Source organism: Hippopotamus amphibius, chromosome 2 (assembly GCF_030028045.1).
Source record: "Hippopotamus amphibius kiboko isolate mHipAmp2 chromosome 2, mHipAmp2.hap2, whole genome shotgun sequence".
Classification (NCBI taxonomy): domain Eukaryota; kingdom Metazoa; phylum Chordata; class Mammalia; order Artiodactyla; family Hippopotamidae; genus Hippopotamus; species Hippopotamus amphibius.
Genome location: NC_080187.1, coordinates 158,339,442 through 158,358,272, shown reverse-complemented (window position 1 = coordinate 158,358,272; position 18,831 = coordinate 158,339,442). Strand labels below are relative to the sequence as shown.

Here is an 18,831-nt window from a genome sequence, read left to right as displayed (position 1 = left end):
CTGTTAGAATAGTAGCAAGGAATGGCTCAAAGATCCTATTGAAGATAGGCCACCCAAAGTATAAATGAAGTGAGAGTGAAAAATTAAAAAACATTTTCAGGTATGCAAGAATCCAGAAAATTTATAAGAAACAAAAGAACTGAGTGCAATCTAAAAGAAACAAGGGAATCTAGAAAAAAAAAATTAAAGGTAACCTAAGACTTTGATACATGAAAGATTCCTCAGCAAGCAGAAAAACTGCAATTACAAAGAATTGCATCTTCTTCTCTATGTGTATAATCACTCTATTTGTTCCACAATTAACAATATTTATATATCATATTCAAAATGCTTTTATTTCTAACTTCTATAAGCAGTTATTGAACAAAAATACAGAGTACATTTTCAAGCTACCTTACAGCTTCAGAAAAGAATATAAATGATATAAACTTTGATGATAATTTAAAAAATTATGATTAACAAATCTAGGCAAGAGCAACGAAACCTAAAACTGCCTTTTACTTTTCATTTTTATACATCCTTGCATATTGTTTGAATGTTTTTATTAGGTATACTTATTACTTCTATAATTTAAACTAATTAATAAACAAACAAAAATACTCTTTTCATCTTGGGTATCATCCTGCTGAGGTAACAGCAGTTATGTAAAGTTGAAACAAGCAAGGAACAAGAACAAAGTATACAAACCACACACCATAATTAAAACACAAAAAACATTCAAACTTTGTTAATTATAAGTCAAAAAAAAAACGAAACACTAAGTGCTAGTGAGCTAATTCCCACTCAAGCCTTCACACAAGCAAGGGCAGTTTTGGGAAAAGTACATGGAAGAAAGAAGAAGGAATCAAGCAATCAGCACAGAGCAACTGCCAGATTCAAATTAAAATGTATTAAGGGGCACTGAAGAAAAGTAAGAAAATAACCAGGAGCACGAAAACAAAATAAAGAAGAATAAAAGATCAGAGATAAAGTAGTTGAAATGGAAAACAAGCAAAGATCCAATTTATGTATAATTGGAGTTCTTAAAATAAACAAAACAATGAAAAAAACTAACACTTAAAACTATGATACAAGAATACCTTATAGAAACAAAAGATCTGAATACACATATAGAAAAGGATCACCAGGCACTAGAGAAAATTAACCCGCAAGACATACTAGTAATATTATTAGATTATAAAGATAAATTCCTCAAGACCTCCAAGCAAAATAATCAAATAATTTGCATGGGCAAGAGAATTAGACTGGCATCAGTCTTCTCAAAAACAACATCAAAGCAAGAAAACACCCATCACAATAATAATTGACCAGGCAAGAATCATGAATGGATGCTAAAACTACTGGGTAAAAGTTTGATGAGTACACAAGGTATCTCCCCATTAGACACAATTACAATGGGAAAAATGTAAGTCTACAGTGAAGAAACCTGGCAGAAACCACCTTAAACAAGTGATCAAATCTAAGTAACATCAGCACTAACGAAACAAGTAGACATCATGGGTTTCCTGATCTGTTGCACTAAGAAGAACGCAGATTAGTTCTGCAATACTTCTGCCAAAAGTGCATAAATTCAATCTACTCATGATTAAAGATCAGATAAACCCAAACTGAGAGTCATTCTACAAAATAACGAGCTTATACTCTTAAAAAAAATTAATGTCAAAAAAAAATTAATCTCACGAAACACAAAGGAAAACTGAGGACTATTCCAGAATAAAGGAGACTTAAGAGACATGACAACTGAATACAATACAGAGTATTATTAGGATAACTGGTGAAACCTGAATAAAGTTTAAAGATTAGAAAATAGTGTTATATCAATGTTAATTTCATGATTGTTAAATGAACTGTATACAAAGGAATGTTCTTATGTAATTAAGAAATGCACACAAGAAGTAAAGGGACATCATGTTTGTTTCCAATGTTTTTTTAAAATGTGTGCATGTGACATATAAATAGACACCTATATATATCTATATTTTTATTTATAGAGAGAGCGAGCCATCTATATAAATATCTGGAGAGAAGGATAAAACAAACGTAATAAAATGTTAACATTTGGAGAAAATGGGTAAAAGGTGTAAAGGAATTCTTTGAACCATTCTTGTAACTTTTCTGTATGTCTGGAATTATGTCAAAGTAGGAATTTAAAATAATAAAAAATGACAGTAACAGATTATAACTCATTGTATAAAATAGGAAACCATGAATCCAAAGTGATATTAATAAATAAATGAATAAATTGAAAGTTTGATGAGGAACGGGATATTTGCATGGTTACAAAGGGAGGGGAAATAAGAGTAATTTTACAGTGGAGAAACCTGACAAACACACCTTAATGAACGATCAAATTGATTATCATCAGTAATGGGGCAAATGAAAATCACGTGCCACCTGATAGGATACAATAAGAAGAGCATTACTTCTGACATGCCAATGATGCAAGGCCTCAATCTAATTATGAGGTCACATCAAGACAAACATAATTTGAGAGACATTCTATATACTGGCTGGAATCTTCCAAAGTGCCAAGGTCATGAATGTCAGGGAAAGGCTGAGGACCTGTACCAGACTGAAGGAGACTAAATACACATAATCGCTACACACATGCCTCTGAATTAAATCCTTTTAGTAAAAGAAAATTGAGATGATCAGCAAAACTTGAATGAGTTCTGAGAATTAGATGGCAGTAACGTATGAGTGTTATGTATTGTATAATACATCAGTGTATGTATCCTGTATTTCAAAACCTGATTTTGAAAACTGTATTATGGTTATATAGGAGAATATCCTGGTTTATAGGAAAAACAACTAAAGTATTCAAGGGGTTAGGAACATCAGGTCAGCAACTTAATATCAAATAGTTCAGAGAAAAAAGTCCTTTGAAACTTTTCTATAAATTTAATAACATTTCAAATTTTTAGAAACATTTTTTAAAAACTCTTCTAATTATAAAGCTAAGATATGTCAAGCGTAAAATTTTCAAATTCTACTTAAAAGTAAAATTCTCCTTATCTCACCACTATTAACATTTGGGTAAACGTCCTTCCAGAAGCCTCTCTATATACAAAAGGATATACCACAGATCAAACTTTAAATAAAATCATATATGTGCTGTCCTACGACCTGATTTCTCCACCCAATATTATCTTGTGCATATCATTCCATACACATACACATTCATAGTTACATCCAAAACAAAGCTACTGTCACTACCTCAAGTAGTCCTACAGCTATGGAAAGTGCCACCCCAGAGGAACGCAAAGGTCTCTTTCCCTGTGGTACAGGCCATGGGTCTCGCTGGAGTTCTCCCAGAAGATCTGTGAGATTCATATCTATTTTCTGTACTGGCTGCAAGAATCTGCAAAACAAAATTAAATAAAAAGCCATTCATAAACGTTTGTGGATGAGGGTTTAAGAAATAAATTGTCCACTTTCTTAAAAATAGAGAAAAATAATTTGAATATGTGGTAGATCAATGGTTCTCAAATTTTTGTGTACATCAGAATCAGTGGGAGGGCTTGTTTTAACATAGATTGCTGGTTCCAGAGTTTTCTTTCAGTAGGTCTGGGGTGGTGACCAAGAATTTGCATTTCAAATAAATTCCCAGGTAATGCTGTCCACTGGTGAGGAACCACACTGAGTATCACTACTATAAATAAAACACTCAAACCAAGTATTACTTTGGGACTGCATCTTTCATTTACCAATCTAGTAAGTTTTAAGGTTACTGAATTATGAGAAGACACATCAACTCAATTTTAGTAATACCACCTCTGATTAGTAAGTTTAGTGGAAAAAGCTACCTACAAGGCTAAGAAGGCAAAATGAAAAGCTTGTGGGGCCCTCAACAATAAAAATTAAGTTTTTCTGAACTTAAAAATAGAAAATTAAGAATATATCAAAACTAAACTAACTCCTTACACTGTAATGATGAAAAACCAACCATTTCAGTGATGTGATTCTACCTAAACTCTTTAAAAAGCATACTAATGCAACATTTATAAGCCTAAAAATATTTAACAATATAGTATCACTGAATGCCTATATTCAAGTTAAGGGTACAGGATGCTTAAAATAGCTGCATGAATTATAAAATTCTCTTTGCCATATTTATTACCTATTGGAAGGAGGTGGCTGTTGTACCTGAGGACCACGTGTTGCTTGAGTAACTGGTACTTTAGAAAGCCCCAGCATTTCCTGTAAAGAGATTATTTCTGTGATATCCATTTAATTACTCCTACAAAGATATATCAACTATTTATGATGTGCAAGGTGTTTCTGTAGGCATTAGGAACACAAAAATATAGAACACAAAGTCTCTTCCCCCAGAAAGCAAAAGTTCTAGTTGGGGATACTGTCAGGTAAACAGTAATACAGTGAAATAATCATCATAAGAGAGCAAAGTACAAGGTCCTATGTGAGCAAAGACGACAGATACTAGCTCAGAAATACTTTACTTCTAATTAACGGTCAAAATAAGTTACTGTATAACTTGAAAGTCTATATTTCTTAACTTGTATTCATTCATTCCTTTCAGCACATAGCAGGTACTTTCTCAAGTATCTGCTATGTGCTGGGTATTAAATGGTGAAAAAAATATACAGTCCCTGACCAAATGGAAATTTAAATCTTTTGGTGAAAAAGACAAGAGCTTAATGATTAGCTAAATAAGCATAAAATTGCAAATGTAATAAATATGAAGGGGAGATATAAAGAATCATATAAAGGGGGGGTTATAAGGTACACACACCTTGTACGTCTAAGCTTCTTAATTTTCTGATTTAATGCCTAAACAAACTGCCAGTTTTGTTCTGAATTTTAGATGTGTGAACAATTCCTCTCTAGACACATGAAAATAATGTTATTTTGCTAAAATTTCTTGAATCTAGAAATACTTAGTCATGAGTAACAGAATAAAAGTACTTAACAGAAAATGAGAAAGTCTAAAGATCTGCCAAAAAAAAAAAATTACTGAACCAATCCTGCAGTATCTCCTACATTACTAGCAGGAACAGCAACTTTTTACTGAGGGCTTATATGCTAGATTCTGTGTTAAACTCTTTATATATACTATTTCCTCACAAAACAATAACGAAGTAGATTTTTAAATTCCTTCTTTGAAAACTGACACTCAGAAGGGCTTAAATAACTTGACTAAGGTTACACAACTAGTAGGTGGCAAAGCAAGATATTAATCCAAATTTTGCTATAAAGCCCTGAAAGAGTTTACACTATACTGAGTGTTCTCACATTATCTCACTTAGTATTAATAATAATCTGGTAAATTGGTATTGTTTATCCCTTTCCATAGAGGAGGAGAAAACAAGCAGAGATCAGCCCAAGATCATACAACTAGAAGAGTTTAAAATTTGAATCCAAGACTATCTGGGGAGCAAAGACCAGGCTCTCTTCCACAAGATAGGTAGAGAAGGAAGATAAAAACATTTTAATGGAGAAAAAGATTTAGTTTGCATGCATTCATTGTTTCAAAAAGGCAAATGTTTTACGTATTACATTATGTATTATATAATTTAACTAAAAGGTACTCTACAATTAGAACTACTTTAAATTTACAGTTTAAAAATAACAATAATAGCAAACACTTTAAAAGCACAATCCATTTAATTTTCATGACTACCTGGTAAGGTAGATACTATTATTATCTCCATTTTACTGACGAAAAAAACTAAGGCATATAGGAGTTAACACTGGCCCACTCTCTTTTCTCACGGAAACAGGTGATCCTCCCCTTCAAAGTACTCTGCTTCCTGTGCTCCTGAAGGAATCCTTGTCATGTTTTGCGAAACCTCACTCTCCTATCTCACTTTTGCTTTCACTCACCCTCTTGAGTCTCTTTCTTTTCTGTGTATAAACACGTTCAAGTGTCCCTCCTAAAGTTAACCTCTTTAAATCGGTTCTCTCTTTCTCTCTCCTTCCCTACTTTCAATAGCAAAGCTCTTGAAAGAACACAGACTCTAATTCTCCCCACCTCCTCAAATCTTACTGCTCATGCACTATCTTATTCACTGTTCATTTACCCTCCCCCTGTAAACCTGCAAATTCCTCCAGTATTTTCTGTCTCAGTTAACTGCAGCACCACTATCCCAGTCTGCTAAGCTTCAAATGAGTCATCCTCAAAATCTTTTTTTTTTAATTTTGGGCTCCCTAGATGCCTCCAAAATCTGATTTCATGTCTGTCTACTTTATATCAGGCTTATCAATCACCTTCCAGGGTAATTTTTCAACTTGGGGTTGTATCAGAATCACTTAGAAAGTTTTTCAAAACACTTACATGAACAATCCCTACCCTCTCAACTATCTCCCAATAGAAGCCCATATTCACTCACTCTCTCAACATCAAAATCTCTGGACAGAAAAAGATTTTGAAAAATATACCAAGATGATCCTAGTATGTTACATATAACTCCCTCCCTTGGAAGACAAAGCCTCAATTTGCCCCAAAGATAAAAATGTCCTAGTGTATGAAAAGATACATATACTCATATGGGTCACCTATTAACTCTCAAGACTTAAAATATCTCCCCTTGCCAAACACAAAGTGTTTAGTTCCTAAGTGAGATGTAAAGAATCAAAAGCTAAAATTCTGTGGTTGCCTTCTCTCAACCTTCAGCATGACTCTTCAATAAGCCCTTCAAATCCCTAGTAAAATAGCTTCAGTTTTACTTTAAATTTTAAATATACCTTCAAAAGTGAAGGGTCTTCAATTTCTACGATAACAACTCAAGGCAAATGAAAAAAAGCTGAGGCCAACACTAAAGTTAAAGGCTTTGTTATAGTACAATTATATTAGTCATTCATAATAATATTTTCTAGAAACTTAGATCTAGAAGGCATTTATAGGCATACATAGTGATATGCACAGACAGGCTGAAATGACCATTCTTGTTGTTTACCTGCAGTTGTTTGGCAGACAGATCTTTTGTTCCTCTGAAGACATAGCTTTTTGAAATGCCCTCACAACCAAGTTCATGAACCTGCACCATTCTCCCAAAAGTAATTAGGCCAACCAAAGCTGTAGGTGGTAAAAGACTTAATGACATCTGCATAGATTCTTTCAGTGCTTGTAAATCTTCATCTTCCATGCAAGTATCAACCACATAGAGGAATATCAAAGGCATCTGAGGACCACGCTTTTAAAAAATATTGCAATAAAAAAAATGTTGTTTTTTTAAAACACTCCAGCATAATATACAAGATAATCAATAGAGGACTAATTAAATAATTTACAATACATTTACAGAGCAGAATCCTAATAAAGCCATTTCAGAAATGAAAAAGGTTATATATGCATGCAGAGATATCCAAGACATCATTAAGTGAAAAATTCAGTTTAAAAACATTATTTATAGTTACATGAAGGAGATTTTCACTTTCAATTTTACTTAACTGCATGAGGTTTCATTTCTTATAACAAGTATTTATTTCTTTTAAAATAAGAAAACAGTAACTAAAGCTTAAAAGCAAAATTAGGTGATTTTTATAAAATAATTATCTAACCCTGAATTGGATTGTAAAAGAACTGGAAACTAGCCAGAGTGGACAAATCACTGACTGGCTCAAGTGAACCATATTCTGCTTTTTCTACAATATTCATAAAAGATATTAACTTAATACTTAAATATGTAAATAACTATGGAAAGCTGTTCAAAAGGGAAGAAAAATGATCTTCCTAACAAGGGCCAATGCAAGAGTAATTTCATTATCAGACTTGAGGATGTATCATTAGGCTCCAGCATCAAGTGTTTGTAACTGACCTTCCAACTACAAAGCAAAATTGATACTTTACTGTTCATTGATCTACTCAATATAGCAAATCACACCACCCCACCCAATATCCTGGCTACTTTTCAAATAACTGCAACAGAAATTACCTTGCTCAAACTGACCTTGACAGTTCTTACCTTTGAAATGCTCAATTCAATGTGAGAATCAAGAATGATGTCTTTTAAGTCAGCTCAATTTAAGAATTATTTTTGTATAAAGTAAGTTACTGGATATTTTAAACTTTTTTTAAAGAGTTATGTTCTTACCAGAACTACATATTCAATGCTAGAAAACTGAGGTAAAAGTTCAGCAGGTTGATTCAGTTCAGATATACCAGCATAAGTAGGTGGAAACTATAGGTAGAAAAAAACAAAAAATTTTAACAAATTACTTGCAAGTAATGAAATTTTAAACTTAATTATTTCCTGATCATTCAATTATTAAAAAATATTTTCATCATATAAAAAGTTATTTAATCTTTATTTTTAAATATGCATTTTTCTGCATATTTAGACCGGTAGTATAGCATTAACATCTGCAACAGAGGTTTTCTTACCTGATTCCTTTGATAACAAAAGTTGCAAGCCCAGAGTTTTGCTCGATAATCCACTTGACTGTTTCAAGAAAAGATACAATAGCTTATGGTTCAGTTACATTGTATAATGATCCTAACTTCAATAAAATTAATTTCTTTCTCAAAATGAACACATTCAAATTGATAGTCAAAGCAATCTTTAAAAGCCATGTATTTTTAGGTGTTACCAATATTTAATTCATACTTTTAACACATACAAGTTCACCAAAATGAATATATTGTAACTTTTAATATATAGCAAATATCAACAATAAAATTAGGATAATCCTATTTTTTTCTCCAAATGACTCCGTAACTTCTACACTCAGATCTAGAAAACATTTATTCAACAAGAATATACTTATTAAATGCCATTATTCTAGGTGCTAATGATAAAAAAGTAAACGAGATCAAAGATCCCTGCTATCATAGAGCTTATAGCCTAAAAAAGAAAGACAATAAACAAGCAAACTCACACAGAAGTTACTTGTACGCAGTGAGAGTAAAGATTAAAGCTAACAAAGCAGGATATGAGAATGTATTGGAGAGGACTACTTTAAAGGACAGCCTACATTAATAACTGAAATGTAATCAAGATGAAAAGAAACCTGTCACAGGGAAATCTGGGGGGCAAAGCAATCCCCGCAGCACATTAGCTACTGCACAGTCTGTGACAGAAGTTACATCCAGGATCAGAGAGAGGGTAAGGTGTGATGTAGATGAGAATAAAGAGAATTGATGATACAAGATGAAGGCAGAAATACAGAGGCTAGATCGTACAGGACTTCATAGGTCTTGATAAGGGGTTTGGATTTTTCATTCCAAGTGTAATAAGAAGCTTTTGAAGGATTTTAATAATCTGATATCCATTTGTAAAACTCTAGCTTCTGGGTGGAGAATAGACTGTTGAAGGGCAAGAATAGAAACAAGAGAATGAAACTATCCAGGAAAAAGATGATATATCTTGAAGTGCCATATAGTAGCAGAGACTGAGAATAAGAGACAGAATCAGTAATGTTCTGGAGACAGAATTGACCAGATTTGCCAGTGGATTGGGTGGAGAGAGAGGTAGTAGAAAGAGGAATAAAAGAGGATTCTTGAGAGTCTGACTTATGTAATGAGAAATCATAATATTTTTCTAACACTGTTATCACTCAATTATGACTTTCCAAATGACACAAGATGGGTTAACAGCCAGCGTCAGTATCTAGAGAATACTGATAGAGTCTAACAGTTTCATAGTGACAATTTTGCATTTGGTTTCTTATCAACTCACTACAACTAGATTGATCCTAAAATTTTATAGCACTTCGGAGCTGACTACCTTAATTTGAAAAAATAACTATAAATGAAAACAAAGACATTTTTATATAAATGAGCAAGAAAGAAACTACATTTTTTAAATCATAGTGACACATTAGTTTTTTTTCATATACTTTAATTACCATAAAGGATTCAAAACTGCACGGCAAGTGGTCCTACTACACAGAACAGGTTCATATTGAATGGGTGGCAAATCCGGTCTCTCCTTCAGTGGTGTAAATAAGGCTGCTACTGGAACAACCATTCTTGTAGCTTCCAGTCGACTTGATGGCCAAACATTCCAACTAAATCGGACTCCGTCTCGTTCTTCATTTTGCTGGATGAATTCCAAATAGGTTGTCATTGTAAAGCTTGAGTCTTGTTTCTGTAACAAAATTAAAAGGTATTTTTAAATCCTCTTAAGAAATTCAAAATAAGTATGTTCTTCCTACTTCCAGCAATAGTAATCCATTAGAAATCATAACCAAATGAAAATACTGATCTCAGAAAAAAATTAGCAAGCAACAATGACCTCAATTATAACAAAATGATGATTGGCTCTACAGAACCCAAGGCCCATTAGGCCCGATAAGAGGTATATTATCCTTTTTTATTCACTCTTGAAAAAAAATACAGCAAAAAATAATAAATAGTAAAATAGATACCCTATTGATTTAAGGCAAAAACGGGGGAAAATCTAGATCCTAAGTGTTTCATATCAGCCTTGTGAACTACATTATTCTAATAAACAGACTGTCAAAACATTAAATTCTAAAACTCACATGCTTTTCTACCCAGAAAATTAAGTTTCTACTAAACTTTCTAGAAGAGAATGTTTAAGGGTGCACAACAAAACAATTTTTCTAAAACTAGGTACCTCTATTTTGGACAGGTAATTTTTTATCATGCAAATACAGGACATTTGAGGAACAGTAAGTAAGTGCATGATAAGTGTGTTCCATATGATGTATACATCATTTAACCTCTTAATTCAGAATACATTTAACATTCCAGCTTGTAAGAGCATTTTAAACTCTAACCCGAGATATATAATTTCAATATAATCATTTAAATTTACTACCGGAAGAGAGAGATGCCGCTCTGCTTAGGGCCCAGTATCAAGATACATCTCCATCTTGGTATTCTTTAACTGCCTGACTAGGATGCCAGCTCTCCTACCTGGGCAACGGTTCTATTTGGGTTGGCCAAAAAGTTTATTTGGGTGTTTCCATAACATCATTTTACGGAAAAACCCGAACCAACTTTTTGGCCAACCCACTATCTCATGCTCTCAAACTGCAACAGTGGTTAGTGATGGAAGGAAATTGTAAAATTTAAAAGTCTGAGAAGTTTCAAGTACTATGTGGCTGCCTAAAAGATTTGTGGGAGAGATGAATGGCACCAAAAACTGAAGAATTAACGAAGGTAGGGTGCCAACAGAGCCAACACGGATGCTAAAGTTGCCAAGAACAATGATGAGATGAGGAACTGATATTAAAATGTAAGTAAGGGAAGAAAGGTTATTATTAGATATAACAATTTTAATTTTAGAAAAATGTTCAAATATATTTCGAAAACAAATTACAGAAAATGAAGCTTAACACATCTAAGCATGTTAAGCAGCTAGGAACTTTCCCTTCTTTAAAAGAAATAAAAGTTATATGCCAATTATATCTCAATTAACATATAAGAAAATAAAAACTAAACACTGTATTTCCTCCAATCAGAATTTCAGAGACAACTAAGGAATTTTATGCTAATCAAAAGCAATCATGGATTTTTCAAAGATTGAAAAAGGGTACAGAGAAATCCTAAGATAACTAGGTTTGTTTAGAAAAGATTATTTTAAAGCTAAATACAAGAAACAGCTTTGAGAAAGATAATATGCACATTCAAGAAAAAGTGGCTGTTGAAAGATAATGATAAAACAAATGTCTGGGATAATCAGAGGGGAGTTAGAAGATTTTAACTTTTAAGATTTTAACTTCTGTATAAACTGAGTTTTTAACACAGGAAATAATAAGAGGAGAAACAACCTCCTCTGGGACAGTAATGGTCTTTAATAGCAGCTTTCCATGCTACAGATGTGAGTATAAATTTTAGGACTATGCAATCCTCCCCATTATTTCTACAGAACATAAAGCAAGTGAAGTTTTCCATTTATTACTTAACTGCATCTATAATCTGAGATGCATCTAAAATGTATCACCAAAAAGCATTAAAATATTATTAAAATATATTTGACCAATCAGGGTTATTCATTTGAACCACAAAGCACAAAAAATGTGTTGCGTGACTATTTTTCTCAGTTCTCCAAGAATAATATATAACTAGTACTGAGATATTTGGCATATATTTTCTCAAAAATGAAGTGTGCCTGTCATCTGCAAAACCATTCACAGTATTTGTTGCCAATGATAAAACTTGAGCTTTCTCAAATTTAAATTAAAAAATTAATATTTTTGAAAACTTGTATCTAATACCATGAACTTCACAACTTCCTAATACGTAAAGATTTTGCTGATGAGATCAGCAGTGATAATAACAGGTTTTATACTGCAATATATTGTATAATAAAACATGGAAACATTTGGAAGATAAACATTATTCAGTGAAGCAAGATCTCCTAAATGATCAGTTCATGATGTTACAAAATTATGCATGAGTAAATGATCCATTCAAAGTGTAGGATAGACCAATGGGTTTTTGGTTTTGTTTTTGTTTTTTATCTTTATTGGAGTATAACTGCTTTACAGTATTGTGTCAGCTGTACAACAAAGTGAATCAGCCACAAGTATATATATATTCCCATATCCCCTCCCTCTTGAGCCTCCCTCCCAACCTCCCTATCCCACCCGTTTAGGTCTTCACAAAGCATCAAGCTGATCTCCCTGTGCTCTGTAGTAGCTTCCCACTAGCCATCTATTTTACATCTGGTAGACCAATGGGTTTTAATGCAATAGAATACAAAAAGTTAGCTTCTAAGATTTCAGATTCTACACTGCAATTAACTCGATTTCTTAAAACTGTCAAGTTTTGCTGTAACATCACAGAATATGCACATTTTTTAACATGAAAAAGCTATTAAGATCTCTCTCCTTGATTGCGATTGCCATATATACATTACTAATAAGAAAAAAAATACCAAATCGTACACTCTAAATATATGCAGTTTATTGTTTGCTAACTGTATCTCAATAAAAGTTCTTAAAAAAATTATAAATCAACTATACTTCAATAAAAAATTTCAAATTTTTAAAAAAGAAAAAAAGAAAAAGAAAGATATCTCTCCTTTTTCCAACTATGAGAGTGAGTCAAAAATTATCCACACTCCAGTTATATTAAAACTTCTCTAAATTTTACAGCCAGAGTGGGGATAATTTTTGACTCACCCTTGTACATATCCACGTGAGGCCAGATTTCCTTCATACAAGTCAACCAAAACAACATATTACAACAGATTGCAAAGAAGTAGATATGAAAATCCATCTGTCTTCTATTAAGCCAGGTTTTTTGTTTTCTTCTGGATCCTCAATAATATTTAAGAGTATATTTACCTTCTCTCCTTAACAATTTGGTTATAATCAACCTTCTTTCATTAATTATTCCCATTCTACTTGCTATAGCATTCCTTATACTAATCCAATGAAAAGTATTGGGCTATATACAACTCTATGAAGGACCAAACATTATTGGATGTGATGGCCTGCTCCAACCCATTGCCAGTGGTGTCCAGCTATTCACTGAAGAACCATTACGACCATTTAAAAGAAAAAAAGAGTACAAAGAGGTCCTGAGAATCACCTCCTTAGGACTCTAGGGCTTAATACAAAACCAGGGAGCCTAGAAGAGAAAAGGCTCTACGAAACTTAGCATGAAGACATCTACACACAGGCAATGGCCAGGCTTAAGTTTCTACAACAGGTAACAAACCTGGATTGTAACTCCACATCCTTACTTTTTATTGAGACATACTAATCACCTGAGTGATATTTGAGTACAATTCCCCTCCTCTTCCTCACTCTTTGTCCTCTCAATCTCTCTGCTCTAAGATCATATTTGTTCACTAAATCACATCTATTTATTTCTTACATTCTCACTTTCCAGCATTAGTTTGAAAAACACCCCACATGTTTCTTCTTAACTGGTCCAATTACATAGGCATGCAAAACACCTCCCCAACTACCCTCACCTTTCCAAGAGAGAAATTACTCTTAAAATCATTCATTCCGGACTTCCCTGGTGACCCAGTGGTTAAGAATCTGCCTGCCAATGCAGGGGACACAGGTTCAGGCCCAGATCCAGGAGGATCCCACATGTGGAGAAGCAACTAAGTCCGGGTGCCACAACTACTGAGCCTGCGCTCTAGAACTCGCCAGCCACAACTTTTGAGCTCATGCTATGCAACTACTGAAGCCTGCAAGCCTAGAGCCCATGCTCCACAACAAGAGAGGCCACCGCAATGAGACACCTGTGCACCACAAAGAAGTACTCACCGCAAATAGAGAAAACAACGAAGACTCAACGCAGCCAATTAATTAATTAATTAATTTTAAAAAATCACTCATTCCATCAATAGTACAAATTCTGCCAGGCTTGGTCCCATATGCAACAACAGTACATCTGAAATAAAGTCCTTTTACAAACTAGCTTTTTATAAAATAGCATTATTTGATAAGCACTCTCTCCCCTAATGTTATGTTTGTATAAAAGCATAAAACTAAATAAATGATTCAAACACTGTATTAGGATGCAGACTTAATAAATTAGTTGTTATATTTTTTAAAAGTGGTACAAAACATAAAAGACCATACTAAAGAAATGTCTCATTTTTCAGCACAACTTATAATCACTGGGAGAATTACTTTAGTTAAAATATTTTCTCATGATATAATTAAAAGCAAAGAAGCATTAAGTCACTTCAACCTAGCACATCAGATATGTGCCCACAGTATTTTAAAAGGCTTTACCTATTCAATAATAATTAAAAGGTTTTCAATATTCCAATTTTAGCCCTTCTATAGATAACTAAGTGAAAAACACTGTAAATTGCAAGTAAAATTTGAGTTCCTCCCAATCAGATATATTTGTTAACAATTAAATGTGCCTCTCCCACTTTTCTGTCCTAAAATCCTCAATGGAGTGTCTTCAACTGCCTCTCATGAGTAGATTTATTACATTCGACAAATAGCTTAACCTTTCTGATCCTCAATTAAGGGTTTTGGGTTAGAAAACTACAAGGCCCCTTCTAAATCTAAAATTCTGAACCAATTAAAAATGACTGGACTTCCAAAATGATGTCAATTAGACAACTGGAGAAGGGAGAGAAGGAAGACAACATGCATTTATAGTTAAATCCATATTTAAATCTAAAACTTCTTTTAACCAAGTTAACTTGGCTAGTTATCCACGACTTTGAGTGGTGGAACTTGAGGAAGTTCACAGGAAAACACGAATTCAACATACTCACTCCAGTGATTACATGCAGATTTACTATGACTTTTTCCTTCCCACCAAAATGGGAAAACACTTAGGGCCGGATGGAACTAGGTAAGATGGGTCCAATCTGAAAACTGAAGTCTGTTTGTAATCAAGGCCCAAGGTGTCAGTTCTACCTGGCACTTTTCTCCTTATCCCCTGTAACTCTCAAGGCCGAACTACGGGTGACGAAGTCACCTCGGTTCAAAGTCTAGGGCTCTTCAGATCAGGCAGGGAATGAACCAAGAAGTCAAAGTACCCAGAAGCGGTGATGGGGTGGGTGGGGTGGGGAAGGCAGAACGGCCGGGAGCGGAAGGTGAGGTGCTGGGGGGAGATGCCCAGACTGCTGTTTTTCACTCGACTTCCATCTTTCACACCTGATCCAGGGGAGGTGGGTGAAGGGGCCGGGTTCCCAGGCCCAGAGAGAACTAAGCAGAGGGTGGTGGGTGAGAGGTGACAAGTTCAGGGCTCAAGGCAGCCCCCGCCGGGCCGGGTCGCAGCCCCGGCGAACCCCGCCTGTCCCGGGGCACCAAGAGAGCAGAGCCGGCACCACCCCTGAGACCCCGGCCCGCGGACCCGCCGCCGCACGGCCGCCCCTCCCCCGCTTCCCACTGAGCGCCCGCGGCCCCCCAGGGAGCCGAGAGGAGGCGGCCCTGAAATCGATCCTTACCGCAGTGCCACCACGTACGAGATCCGCGCCTGTGCAGCCTCCGCCTCACAAAATCCGTCCCCTCGGCCGAGCGGGAGCAGCCGTGGCACCGCAATCAGGGCCGGCGCCGCCCCGCCCCCGGTCTCGGCGCAGAACTCCGCTGGACCAACATGGCTGGTGCCGCCTCTGCCACGTCAAAGGGAGGGGGAGGGGCGGGGCGTGAGGGGGAGGGGCGGGGCGTGAGGGGGAGGCTGGGGGTGGGAACATTCTGGGGGCGGGGCGACCGGGCCGGGGAACCGAAGGGGAGGGTGCGGGACCCGGACCGAGGGGCGGGGAGGGGATGGAAAGAGGCGGGGACGGGGCTGGAGGGGCGGGGCAACCGTGACAGGACCCTGGCGGAACTGGAGCGCGAGGGTGGGGCTGCGCCGTGGCGCTCGGGTCCCCTCTCCCGGTGGAGCCGGGGGGATTCCTCCTCCCCGCGGCCCACAATGAGGTACGACCTTCTGTTGTCCGACCCCTCAGCTCGCTGAGAGAAATGGAGGTGTCCTCTAGGACATCCTCTCCTCTAGGACCCTGACTGATTCCAAGAACCGCAAGCCGCATCTCCCCTGAAAAAGCAAAGTGAGAGACGTTCGTTCTTTCACTTAATGCAACAAACATTTACAGAACATCTGTCTGTGATACGACGCCGTGATACGACGTAGGCAAAATAGGCCAAGTGTCTGGTCTGGAAGAACTTATGTACTATTTATACGCTATTCATGTGTTCCTAGTTAGTTTACCTCTTTCCTCCTACGCTGCCTCTGCCACCTCTACCCACTACACACACACACACACACACACACACAACAATCTTTGGCTGATTAATTTTGATGTTTTCTGCTTCTCTTTCCAGGAAAAGAACTGAGCAAAATCGGAGAGACAGTGAGGGGTTGCTCTCGGAATTATGTCCAGACAGGTCTACCTAAAATCCTGCAAAGCTTACCCCTATAAGCATTTTACGGAATAGAGAAAAAGATCAGTTTTTTGTTCTTCAAAGCTTATATTCTCAAGAAATAAGATATGCAGCAAACATATATTTTACTTTCTCAGTTTGTTTTGTAAGGTAAAAGAGGATGAGTTTGCTTATCAAATTTTAATACAATCTTGAAGAAATAGAAATCAAAAGCCAAAATTCTGTATAGGCCTGCAAATAAAGTGGGCTCAGGGTGCTACCTTAACAAGGATTCTTGACTGAAAGTACAGCAAGTAAATAGCTGTAGATGATGATGAAAAGGTGGAATAAGGACATTCACAAAAAGAAACAAGATCTAAGAATGAGTAGGGTAAATAGACAGGTGAGAGGATCCACCAGGATCCTGGAATTCAGTGAGGAATACACCAAAGAATAGCACCTTTGATAATTTCATTCATTTTGTGGTCCCCAGAAAGAGATCTTTGCATCCAGGTCAATCAAGTCAAATAAGTCATAGTGCCTGTGTTTTCAGCTGAACAAAAGGTTTTTGTTTCCTATTACGATGACATAAATGTTAGGATGGGTAACAAATTCATTTATATCTGTCTTTATGTACTTAAAGGTGAATGAGTTTGAGTTTAACCCTTGTACATATCATCAGGATCTATTAGACCCAACTTTAGTTTTCTAGAATTTCCTCTTTTGGGAGTACTATTCGTAAGGATTGTTTTTTCATGACTTTTATTCTCTCTTAAAGGTCTTCCAAAAAACAAAGAGAAACCTTATTTTTTAAAAACATGAGATAAAACTTACTCTGTTTGCAGTGGTCATATGGGTCCATTGGACTCTTGTAAATCTAGGATATATCATGGAATCTTATTGATCTTATTTTTCCTATGTCTTGCAACATTCTGATACTTCATCATCCATGGAATTATTTCATCATTACTCATTAATTGTTCCAAATTATGCTTTAAAATATACTAAAATAATAAGAAAATGGAAAAATGACAGAATTACTTAAGATGATAGAATAGTGAAGAAAGTCATCACTATTGCATTATCCTTCAGTTTTCTTTCTGCAATGCTCAAAGTACTGCAGCATCTTTCAAGATCTTTGTACTATGCCTTTAGCTCCCATTGAATATAGCTGAGAATTCAGAATTCGGAAAATGAATACAGAGATAGAGAACAGCACTCTAGACTCTAATAATGATAGGAAAACCTTAAACTAGGAATCTTTAGATGACCATCTCCTAGATGAATTTTTCAAACTCAAGAATTAATGAGTTAATATATTTATAAGGACAAAAAGAAAATGTGGTATTCTCATCTAGTTATTCATTCAAAAGGAATAACTTCATTCCACAAGATTTTGCAACAAGCATCTGGATGATCTCATTTTGCCAAGAGCATATATTACAGTATTCTTTCATCTTTTATGATGTTTATATGGATAATTTACTTGGTATGATTCTTAAGTGGACAAATGCTAATGGCAGTTGTGTATGCAAAGGATGTGAGAAAATAATCTAGAAATTAAACATTCTTTGAGTTGCTCATTTATAAAACTAAAAATACAAATGTTTTGCAACTGAGTAGCAAAGAAGACGGCTGTCCTCTCTTCAACAAAATGATGAGGCTTTAAAGGTTTCAAAAAATTTTTCAAGTCTTGTGTTTTGATGATGCATGTGCAAAAAGAACCAGAATCAACAATAAGCTAATATGTAATAGTGATATATTTGGAATCTGCAGTCACTATTTACAAGATGGGTATGTTCCAGACTCAGTATCACAGGTAATGAGTAGGTAGTTGCATTAGAGGGCACTGACCATTTTGGATATATCTTCAAAACCAGGAAAATATGGAATAAAAACTGGGGTTTTCTATGTTTCTATACTTACTGAAATTTCCAATAAAGTTTTTTTCCATTATCCCTTCACTCTTTTTTGAATAACAGCTTTATTGGATATACCTTAACTCTAATGTGCATAAATTATTCATGAAATGACTTAAAGATATAAAAATTAAAAAGGATCCATTGGACCCAGATGGTAAATGGTGAAGACAATTTTTTCTGATAT

At 35.5% G+C, this 18,831-nt stretch overlaps 1 protein-coding gene across 1 annotated transcript in view; it reads right to left on the bottom strand.

Annotated features, from left to right (window-relative positions):
• Positions 1–15,970, bottom strand: part of SEC23A (SEC23 homolog A, COPII coat complex component) — a 60,067-nt gene extending 44,097 nt beyond the window's left edge. The window contains exons 1-7 of the mRNA XM_057722519.1: positions 15,813–15,970; positions 9,808–10,049; positions 8,345–8,402; positions 8,055–8,141; positions 6,918–7,154; positions 4,121–4,200; positions 3,217–3,361 (exon numbers count right to left, since the gene is read on the bottom strand). Coding sequence (XP_057578502.1) covers positions 3,217–3,361; positions 4,121–4,200; positions 6,918–7,154; positions 8,055–8,141; positions 8,345–8,402; positions 9,808–10,028 — 828 coding nt within the window. The 5' untranslated portion in view covers positions 10,029–10,049; positions 15,813–15,970. The remainder of the gene's footprint in view (positions 1–3,216; positions 3,362–4,120; positions 4,201–6,917; positions 7,155–8,054; positions 8,142–8,344; positions 8,403–9,807; positions 10,050–15,812) is intronic.
• Between the last annotated feature and the right edge of the window lie 2,861 nt (positions 15,971–18,831).